At 34.1% G+C, this 12,253-nt stretch overlaps 1 protein-coding gene across 1 annotated transcript in view; it reads left to right on the plus strand.

Annotated features, from left to right (window-relative positions):
* Positions 1-11,061, plus strand: part of LOC132560324 (protein Wnt-5b-like) — a 45,004-nt gene extending 33,943 nt beyond the window's left edge. Inside the window, exon 4 of the mRNA XM_060224997.1 lies at positions 10,600-11,061. Coding sequence (XP_060080980.1) covers positions 10,600-11,061 — 462 coding nt within the window. The remainder of the gene's footprint in view (positions 1-10,599) is intronic.
* The last annotated feature ends 1,192 nt before the right edge of the window (positions 11,062-12,253 follow it).

Genomic DNA, 12,253 nt, shown 5'->3' on the forward strand with positions numbered 1-12,253 from the left:
ATAATTAACAGTAATTACCCAATATGCCTGACGAATGTGCGTGTTTGTCGCTCAATCTATTGGACCGAGGAAAGAGACAATACAATTCACTCTTTCAGTCAGTGGTTAAGTTTAGTGGTTCATCTACCTATTAAAAATAAAAGCTTGTATACTGGTGTGTCGGAGCGTGTACCGATTGACGCTATTGAATCTTTTCACTATATCTCAAAACAAATATGATATTGTCATATTGTAAGTGCAGATATTTTCAATATCTATCGACAAAGTGTTAAAGGAATGTATTCGTCCCATTACTGGACCGACGGATCAAACTTATATTGACCATATCGACTGTATGAAAAATAAATAAAGAACGTGTAAATATAAAAAAAAATCAAAGTTTAAACAAGCAAATGTGAATAGTTCAACACTAAAACAATGATGTCCAAACAAAAACTACAAACAGTTTGATGTCAAAACAAATAAATATAAACAGTTTGACGTCAAAACGAAAAATATGTGAGAGATTGGCGTCAAAACAAATAAATAAGAACAGTTTAATATTAAAACAAAACATATATATAATTTGAAGTTAAAACGCGTGAATATGAACAGTCTGAGGTTAAAACATGTGAATAGAAACAGTTTGGGGTTAAAACATGTGAATATGAACAGTCTGAGGTTAAAACATGTGAATAGAAACCGTTTGGGGTTAAAACATGTGAATATAAACAGTTTGAGGTTAAAACATGTGAATAGAAACCGTTTGGGGTTAAAACATGTGAATATAAACAGTTTGGGGTTAAAACGTGGGAATAGAAACTGTTTGGGGTTAAAACATGTGAATAGAAACCGTTTGGGGTTAAAACATGTGAATAGAAACCGTTTGGGGTTAAAACATGTGAATATAAACAGTTTGGGGTTAAAACGTGGGAATAGAAACTGTTTGGGGTTAAAACATGTGAATAGAAACCGTTTGGGGTTAAAACATGTGAATAGAAACCGTTTGGGGTTAAAACATGTGAATAGAAACCGTTTGGGGTTAAAACATGTGAATATAAACAGTTTGAGGTTAAAACATGTGAATATAAACAGTTTGAGGTTAAAACATGTGAATATAAACAGTTTGAGGTTAAAACATGTGAATATAAACAGTTTGAGGTTAAAACATGTGAATAGAAACCGTTTGGAGTTAAAACAAGTGAATAGAAACAGTTTGAGGTTAAAACATGTGAATAGAAACAGTTTGAGGTTAAAACATGTGAATAGAAACAGTTTGAGGTTAAAACATGTGAATAGAAACAGTTTGAGGTTAAAACATGTGAATAGAAACAGTTTGGGGTTAAAACATGTGAATAGAAACCGTTTGGGGTTAAAACATGTGAATAGAAACAGTTTGGGGTTAAAACATGTGAATAGAAACCGTTTGGGGTTAAAACATGTGAATATAAACAGTTTGGGGTTAAAACATGTGAATAGAAACAGTTTGGGGTTAAAACGTGGGAATAGAAACAGTTATGGGTTAAAACATGTGAATAGAAACAGTTTGAGGTTAAAACATGTGAATAGAAACAGTTTGGGGTTAAAACATGTGAATAGAAACCGTTTGGGGTTAAAACATGTGAATATAAACAGTTTGGGGTTAAAACATGTGAATAGAAACAGTTTGAGGTTAAAACATGTGAATAGAAACAGTTTGGGGTTAAAACATGTGAATAGAAACCGTTTGGGGTTAAAACATGTGAATATAAACAGTTTGGGGTTAAAACATGTGAATATAAACAGTTTGGGGTTAAAACATGTGAATAGAAACAGTTTGGGGTTAAAACGTGGGAATAGAAACAGTTTTGGGTTAAAACATGTGAATAGAAACAGTTTGAGGTTAAAACATGTGAATAGAAACCGTTTGGGGTTAAAACATGTGAATAGAAACAGTTTGGGGTTAAAACATGTGAATAGAAACAGTTTGGGGTTAAAACGTGGGAATAGAAACAGTTTGAGGTTAAAACATGTGAATAGAAACCGTTTGGGGTTAAAACATGTGAATAGAAACAGTTTGGGGTTAAAACATGTGAATAGAAACAGTTTGGGGTTAAAACGTGGGAATAGAAACAGTTTTGGGTTAAAACATGTGAATATATTAGCTTTAATGATAAAACAAGAATATGACTAGGCACATGATTAGACAAGTAGATATATATAATTGATGTTACAAATAAATACCTGTGTATGAATCGTTTGACGTTATGTTATTGTACTCACCTCTACTTGATTAAATGTCTATTTATATAATATGAATGTAGCTGACATGATAACATTTTTGCTTTAATTCGAATCGCTGAAGAACTGCTGAAAAACATCTCTTATATTACTCTTTTTATAGGACATACTATAAAGTTATGTAGAACAAACTCAATGTTTCAGAAAGTGTGTCTTTAATATATTTAGTGCAGAAAATCACAAACCATGGTGTGAGAAGGTTCTGAGATAATATTTCTGTTTAAAGCGTTTATACGTATGTAATTCAGCTCAGAATCTGAGATAAGAACATTTAAACAAATTACTGTGTAAGCGGTAGTCATTTTACAAATGATAACCTCAATTCTGTACATTAAATCATCATGGTAGACGCTCCCACATACAAATTGACTAGTCTCTGTAAATAGGTCATAACTCATCTTTTGAATTTTTTGTTAAGAATGAATTTAAATCTCTGGTAGAAACTTATCTATTTAGTTTATTGAAAACAAGACAAGATAGCATGGCGATCCATAAGTCAATTCATCTCCCGCTGTGGGACGACTCAAAATATCAACACAACACCTGCAAGGCTAGAGAAATATGTAAAAAAAAACACGGACTGTACTACTAATACATAACCTAATAAGATACATTAAGGTATATTAAGCTGTAGGTTGTACAACATACTGATCGTTTATCACAAAGTCTTTACATTCTTCTATTGATCGAACACGCCCAGCTCGATCGATTTGTATAAATATGTACCGATTATGATAATAGGTAAAGGTGACAAGATTGACTTTTTTCTAGTTATTTTTTATGAATAGCGAGATTTAAACAAAGAGATTAAGAAAGAATGACGTCTAAAATAATTATTATTACTCGATGTTTAAATGGAACTTAGAAAATGTCAGGAATGTGACCAATCAGACCAAAGTGACAAGGGTATTTAGCTTTGAAGTTCGTGTACATATCTTCCTTGCTGGAAAGCGTGATATTCTTAAGATTTCCTTCAGATGTTTAACATTATAAAATATTTCAATAAAATTATCTGAATTCAGTACACATGTATGAAAGAATGCTCGTGTTAAAACGGCGATAAGAATCTAAAAATAAAATAAAATTTTCTACATTAGGAGACATACTCTGAATAAATGCAGTTTGAAATAACTGAATTCATGCGTTTTTATTAAAGTCATACATATCCATGAATATACTTTGTGAACGAGAATCATTAGAAGTTACTATTATTAAACAAACACATCTGTGGTTTTTTAATAATATGTATTAGGTAGCGAGGAAATTGTGATACATCATAATTAAAATAACTACGAGACAGGAGTAAGGAGTGTGAACACGCCCAACTTATAACAAAATTTATTGTGACAAATCACGATATTATTGCAATCAATTAATTATGTGAGACAGACGAAATATGTGACAAAAATAAGTGATAGGGCATAGATTATCATTGTAGTGATTGATGTCGAACAAAACCTGTTACGTATAGTAAACTTACCCTAAAGTGTAAGATATTTGTTGTAATGACGTCACATCTATTGTAAAGACCTCACGTGTCGTAAACGTACCCTGAAGTATAATGTTGTTTTTGTAATGACGTCACGTGTGGAAACTTTACCCTGAAGTGAAATATTTGTTGTAATGACGTCACTATATGTTGTAAAGACGTCACGTGTGGTAAAACGTACCATGCAGTGTGACTTATCTGTTCTAATAACGTCACGTGTGGTGCACTTACCCAGAAGTATATTATATTTGTTAGTAAGACGTCACGTGCTGTGAACGTATCATGAAGTATAATATGTCGTAATGACATCACGTGTTGTAAATATACGACGTTATAACCATGTGTTGTGCTGACAGAGAATGAAAAAATGTAGATAACTGCTAAAATAATTTGCGATACCCGTAAAAATCACAGACATTTGTACTCCGGAAAATACCAAGATATTACGAATCTTATGAAAAATTACCAGAGTATTGTAATTATCAGGAATAACACCGGCGTACTGTGTTACTTGTGAAAAATACCGACATATTGTGATACCCGTGAAAAATTTCGTGGCACTCGTGAAAAATACCGACATATTGTGATACCCGTGAAAAATACCGACATATTGTGATACCCGTGAAAAATACCGACATATTGTGATACCCGTGAAAAAAATCAAAATATCGTGGTACTCGTGAAAAATACCGACTTTCTATGATACCCATGAAAAATTCCAACATGTTGTGATACCCGTGAAAAATTTCGTGGCACTCGTGAAAAATACCGACTTTCTGTGGTACTCGTGAAAAATACCGACTTTCTGTGTTACTCATGAAAAATACCGATATGCTGTGGTACTTTAGAATTTTAAAATATAGTAATGAAAATTTGTTGTGGATATTATGTCTATGTTATAACGGGCACTGAACACTTATCAAACACAGATAGTCAGTCTGTCAATTCCTGTCACATTGGTCATTTGTCGTCCGATATTTTTCCCCTGGCGGAAGTTCGTGCCTCGGGGGAGACAAAATTACCATCACACTCCTTATAGATTGATAAATGGACGCTGTCTGTGTAGAATGGAAAATTAAACATAGTGACAACAATGTACACGGGTGAAAACGTGCCACACGAGAGATAAATGTCACCCGGTACTGGAACAGTCAGTGTGTACACCATTATGATGTAATTTGACTCAAACACGTCCCTTTAAAGGTGGTTACACCTTTTTGTATGAAAGGGTGCATGTGAGCAGACGAGTCCTGTGTTACGGTGGCGGGAGACTGGGTAGTCTTTGTCGTCTGCTTAAAGGTCGAAAGGTCGTAATAACGGACACTAAGGCCGTTAAATAAGATAAAAGTTGAAATAGGTAGTCTTATTGTCACTGTCCAAAGCCTTCTCCTTATGTGCAAGTAAATTATTCGTTTTGGGGTTTTTTTATGAATTAACAATGTCACTGTTTAAATATCTTCTGTCTTATTTTCATTAAAAATATTTCGAAAGACTCATTTGAAAAAAAGTTATTACGAAAAACGATCTGCTTGAAATGTACATTAGAGCATAATTTCCGCCCACCAAATATTTTTAGATAACATAAAATCATTATTGATTCAAAGTATGAAATTATATGTCAAGATTACAGAAAACACCGTCACTCAATCTCTCCTGCTGTCGATTACCAGCTGTAGGCATCCGAGATCCGCTATTCAGCGTGGAAATGATAAAACACGTGTTTTTAAGACGGTCGGCATGAGAATGCCTTCATAGCACAGCATACTGTGAACTCTTTCCTATAAAACAGCATATATCTTATAATAAATACTGGTGCGTGTTTTTTTTTTTTTTTTTTTTGACACTTCAGTAATGAAAATGATTTGATGAATCCTGTCCATAAATTAGCGTTATGGTGTTAAATTCCTACCGAGATCCCAGCAAGCCATTGTACCATATTGTAGTATAACAGGAAAACTTCCCCTTTTTTCTTACTATGTCTGTCTACTAATTATACAATCTAGTGCTTTCAGGTCATTAGCATAATTGGTTATGGGTCAACTACAAACTTTCAGAAATATGCAATTTGGCTGGAATGGTAGGGGGAAGTGTTTAAGTAGAACATATATATATTTTCCACGCGCTTAACGTCAAGATTTATTTTACATTCAGAAATGTAATGCATAAATATACACACACCAGTGATGCGAACGCATTCGTTTACTCACAGTTGTTAAATGGATTAGTCCGTGTCAATTAAAAAGGATTGGGGAGATGCTTTTCCCAAACCGTGAACCCTGCCCCAGTACAGTATACAGGGATTGTAGATCGAGTATGACGAGGGGAAGATGTATTGGAGATGTGTATGTGCTCTATAAAATTTTTATCAACAACTACAATTTTAAACGCTTATTAATACTTTAAAGCTATATTTTATCTCGAGTTATATATGACAAGAAGAAATTATATTAATACAATTGAACAATTCTACTTTTCAACTCGTTACCTTATAGAAATGGAGAATGTAAGTGAAATAAAGATTGACTTTATTAACTATGAATACATTCTCTTTGAAATATTTCTTCAGTACGTAATTTTGATATATTTTGACTGACTGAGCTTGACACTAAATTTGAAAACGAGGATAGAATTATTTGAAAATTTTGTTTCAACACCCGAACATAGATATCGTTATATAATAATGCAGTCTGTTGATTACAAGTTAACTACGTAATGTAAAAATACATGAAGATAGTTTTGTATTCTACTTTTCATTTTTAGAATTAAAATCATTTTGTCAAGATGCATGTAACATTTCTAAATAAACAAAAAAGAGCTTTGCGCACTGTAATGTTAAAACCAGTGTTCCGACGATTTGTCGTGAATTTGAAAATTATACTTTAAATATTTTAAGATTAAAGTTTGAAAGTTACATACATACTTTTGTGATGTATTTTTCTCATTTTTCTTCGTGTCAAATTTGTGTTGTCAGTCTGCTTTTTTTTTTATTAAATGCATGCTACCAGTTCCACTGTTTCTGCAGACAATGGCCCCTACCTTACTCTAAAAATGAAAAATAAATAAAGGGGATATTCCATGAAACCCATTTCAGACCGGTTACCTTCTTTTTCTTGCCAATATGAACAAATCATCAAACATTATCTTCAAGCAAGCAACATTATAGGCTTGTATGTGTGTTGATGTGTTCTGTCGACACGAGGGCTTTGATCGAGAGAAACGTTAAAATGAGGACCCGAGGAAACACTAACCATGTGTATGCTTCTTACGTGGCTCTGATGATTGCTTCTAATTTGGTCTAATATTGCGTGTTGCTTTGCCATGCATGCCTTGCGCTCTGGGTCAGGCAGATGGTTGCCATATTGAGTAATTTGAAAACATCCGCTTTGTCACCCCATCTCGCCTCTATACTTCTAACACACAATTCGTACGCATGCACGGTAGTATAATATGATAAATAAGAATTATATATACTTGTGATACCTCACACTTGCTTTATAATGAATAAAATGTGTGATGATATCAGTACAAGCATCGCATGTACTTAAATATAATGAAGCAGTCTTTGTGCATGACGTCACATCCTGTTGCCGATGTTGTAAGATTAGCTACCCCTGAAAATTATTTAATTCCCATACAAATTCGTCAGTTTAAGAAGTCTACATTAAGAGAATTAACAGGCTATGTATTTTGATAATCTGTTTATCCAATTTTCTCTCTCGTCACACGTCTACGTGGTGTACTAACTGACCATTCAATTGGAATTCATCAGAATTTCAAAACACGCCAATTCTCGAAATTGGCCTAATCTGCAGATCCATTTTATTATTTTTTGCTCTAAACACTTATCAATTTATGTCATTTTGAAAATGTCTCTGACGGATGACTGTCCATTATCCAATAGTTAATATTTCTGTTGAACTCTTACGACAAAGCTGTAAGCCACGATTTGTCAGCCGGCGTCAGCATGCTGAAGGATTCATTATATTGAGTGTTTATTGTAGATAAAAACTCGATTAAAGTCCGCTGTTACAGACACATACCCTGTCCAATCGTCTGTTTTACTTGTGGTAATATTTATCAAAATGTCCATCTCTACGTGTACCCGAGGGTCACAGCATTTTATTGGCGAAAATTGCCAGAAATGTGTGAGAATCCCTGAAATGGACGATAAAATGTATGTAATTTGTTCAACTGGCCAGATCCCAAACGATAACCCCCACTTAACGTTAGTTTTTAGATTGACTATAATTTAATAAATGATAGAAATCTCTTTGATAAATTATTCTGACTTAAATGTCTTTTCCAGACCAGTTCAGATTTATGTCAGTATTGTAAACATTTTAAATACAAGTTTATTTTATTAACCTTTCTTTGTGTACGTTCGCTTACATACAAACTGTGCGATACACTGACTTGACGTGGTCACCCCTGGCGGGGCAATTTCTCTAGGACGCACAAGGGTCAGTCTGTTTTTACGACATAAATGTTTTGGGCATTAGTTGAGACCTGCCAGTATATTTTATGTTTGTAATCACACGTTTTTACGATAAGAAATAACTGTTACACCGCTGAATGACCGGCCGGAGGGCAATTCCGGACCTGTCTACGTTTGTACCTTGAGCTGATTGTGTGCTTTCTTATTCTTCGTATATATGTGTAATCTACCTATCTATATCACAACATACTTTCTGAAAAAAATTAAGTGTAACATGTTTTTTATGACTATAATAGTACGTCTCAGATTTTAAGTGATGGTACTGGCCACCCGGTCAGGTCCAAGATTTCGGACACGGCTTACTGCCCAAAAGTTATGTCCCTTGATCCTACACAGATATTGGTTTGTCCCTTACGGCATGTCTGAACAGCCGTCAAATTGACACCAGTCATCACTTAACACTGCCACTTTATAGTGTAGATAATATTACTGTACATAACAATAAACACAATCCGTTTTATTTTGTGATGAAGGGTCATTCTCTAGCTTACGAAACCTAACCATCAACGTGTTCGATTCGACATCATTACTGTAAGTGAACAACAAACTATAAGTATTTTGTATCAAAATAACACCATTCTTAGTGGAACATCTGGTCAGTCATATACCAAAATATATAGGTCGGAAATGATATCCCATCAGTGTCCATTACCTTAAAAATATGTTTAGAAAAGTGGAGAAATGACAGTTTGTAATAAAATTCTACAGACAAACGATCGCTCGTGATAAACACCTGCATATTGCCTGCGCTGACCTGGTACCTGGTACGTACATGTATGTAAAGGTATCGGAAGTCGACATGGAAATCTACAAATTACATTTATTTTGAAATCATGCAAATTTTCATTTTTTTTTCATAAAAAACTGACCGCTTTAAAATAATCCACAGAGGACAAGATGTGATCAGTGACTGTCATTTGTGGACGGAGAGTGGCCAGTGACTGCCCTGTTTGGATGGGGTGTGGTCAATGGAATAAAGCAGAAAACCGTTGTCTATAAATAGAAATATCAGAATACTAAATACGGGTCAAAGTTGCGTAATACTGATAATTGTATTCTTAAAGTATGTTATGGTGATATTATAGAAAGTAACGACTCGTGGATAATGACATTGCGACAGGAATTAAATACGGTTTGATTAGTATATATTTGTTAATTAAACAATGTAGATGATAAACACTGTGACGTGTTTAAATCTCGACACCTTGTAGACACATTCTCCTCACAAAAATATATGAAAAAATCCGTGAAGATTAAATATTTGAAGCTAATTACAAAACTGAAAATGTCAGCACATGACTTGGAGATCGAAAGGGGAAGATACAGAAATATTGACAGGAATAACAGACTATGTGTATTATGTAATAATCAAGAATTGAAGACGAGCACCATTTTGTAATTATTATTATGCTAATTATAAACATTGGAAAAACTATGAAGAATTAAGTATATTGGTTAATACATAGCATTAACGCCTAAGATCAGATAAGAAAGATTGAATAGGTTATGTTATATAGACAGAAATGGGGCTAGAATAATATATCTGATATGACACTCTCCAGTATATGTAACTTGTGTGTGTTGTGTAACCCTAATAATGAAATGATTGTGAGAATGTATACAATGCTATTTATAAATATGATTTGTGTGTGTAGTATGCAAAGTTGTATATATGTTTATGCTTGTTATGTTAAGTGATAATATATAAAAACTTAAGCTAATAAATAAGGCTACCTCTGGTCCTAACAGTTAATGTTGAATTTTAAATATTATACAGTATTGTCACTTCTGTATCACTCTCAATCAAAGAGTTAATGACGAGAATTATAATTGTACTCGATATACGTCTGAAGGTGACCTCTTGAGAATATATAGACTATGCAAATCACGTGACAGCCGATCCCTATTTCGACACGGCAATATTGTTTTTAATACAGTAACACCTCTCTAAAAAGATTTTTTCAGAACATAAACTCCTTGATTTGTAGCAACATATAGTGAAGACCTTCCTCCATATATATAAAATTTGCGTTAAAACATTTTTTTATTCATCAAGATAGATTAAAGCAAGCTGTCGGCGAATGCGCGATTTACAATGTATTTTGACGTAAGAGCGCTTGGTTAATTAATTAAGAGTCGAGTTTGAGTAGTGGTGTAACTGTGATGTCACACATACTAATACATGTACAAAGTAACAGGCATTAATACCATCAAAATCTAATTAGTATAAAAATGTTGGGAAGTAATGAGTACATGAAATAAAAACGTTCCGAGGTATCAAAATTAGTTTGTTATTACACTCAGTTACATCAATATTCTTATATATATAACATAATGTGTTGTTTATATCTTACAGGCTGTCTACAATTATGCGAAGGTATCGTGTAAATGTCACGGCGTTTCCGGTTCCTGTAGCGTGACAACATGCTGGCAGCAGCTTCCAAGTTTCCGAGAGGTTGGAAACCGTCTTAAAGATAGATACGACGGAAGTTGTGAAGTTCGCTTTAACAGAAGGGGAACAAAATTGAAGAGAAAAATTCAGAGATACAACAAACCAACAAAAGAAGATATTATATATTTAGACGAATCACCGGATTACTGTAACGCTAACCGTACAACCGGAAGTTTAGGGACGGTAGGTCGTGAGTGTAACAGGAACTCAGTAGGCATGGACGGATGTGACCTTATGTGTTGTGGTAGAGGCTACAACACATTCAAACGAAGACTGGTAGAGCGGTGTCATTGTAAGTTCTACTGGTGTTGCTACGTTAAGTGTAAATCTTGTGAGCGAGAGATCGATGTACACACTTGTAAGTAAAAAAAAACAACAACAAAAAAAAAAAAAAACAAAACCCAAAAAACCCAAAAGTCACGAGTTTAAACTCCTCACGTTTCCGGAATGCTTTGCATATAGCAATGATTTGAGAATAAGTAATTAAATGATCCGTATGAAACAGAATCTTCGAACTCATGGAAGATGGTTTGGGTGATATGGAATGGATCTTTATTCAGTTCCATATTGTAGAGGACACCGAACATCGGATGCTTGTGACTACCGCGACCAGAATTGGAGCTTTTAATGAGTGTAGTCGCCGAACATGTTAGTGGCACTATTGCTATCTCAGTGTGGTGACCGATAATCTGGAATTACTATTAATTTGGAAACGGATGTGTTTAAAATGGAAATGAACGGAAACGAATGTGGCGATGTAATAACCAGACATGGAAGCGTCCATACAGAGTTTTTATAGGATAAATATAATGGAATCAGTGTGTGCTAAAATAGACATGTTTTGTAATAACAAGTGCTGTACCACGTGACACTGGTGCAGATCTCTCAGGGGCTGCCGTACTCTGCAATATCGCGCATGCACAGTTGTATCCACATATTCATGTTTGTAGACCTATATAGATCTATATGTATATACCGACTTGAGAGATTTGCTGTGGATTTTGATTCCGTTAAGTTCAAGGATATTACACAATTTCTTCGTGGTGTTTATCTTTCTAGGAATGCGCATGCGCATGCATTCTCCACGGAAGACCATGATACAGGATGTATGTCTCAAGCATCATATCAAGATGCGCATGCGTATGTGTACATAAGAAAACTATCATATTTGTAATTTTTTGTGTTTTACAGAACATTTCGTATCACTTGTATATATTGTTGATGTGTATATACACTTTGAATATATATTTATTACGCAATTTCCTTTTAAGATGATATGACAACACTGATGAGAAATCTTTTGTCTATACATGTATTTGTTCATTTTTGTAAAGTCATTTCAGTTTAACAATACACAATGTGATACTTTCAATAAGATGAACATAGTTTTATATTAGTTTCTCATCAAATGAAATGACTCTGTCGTGGTACTCATAGATGCGTCACAAAACCCGACTCTCTTGGTTAAAATTCCAAAAATAGAGAGGGGAATTTCCCACAATAGTGCTAGATAAGAATAGGCCTGCTGATTGGCTGAGAGCAGTTTGGAAAACAGACA

The sequence above is a fragment of the Ylistrum balloti genome, unplaced genomic scaffold, assembly GCF_031769215.1.
Source record: "Ylistrum balloti isolate Yb309-2 unplaced genomic scaffold, AGI_CSIRO_Ybal_v1 Utg371048, whole genome shotgun sequence".
NCBI classification, from domain to species: domain Eukaryota; kingdom Metazoa; phylum Mollusca; class Bivalvia; order Pectinida; family Pectinidae; genus Ylistrum; species Ylistrum balloti.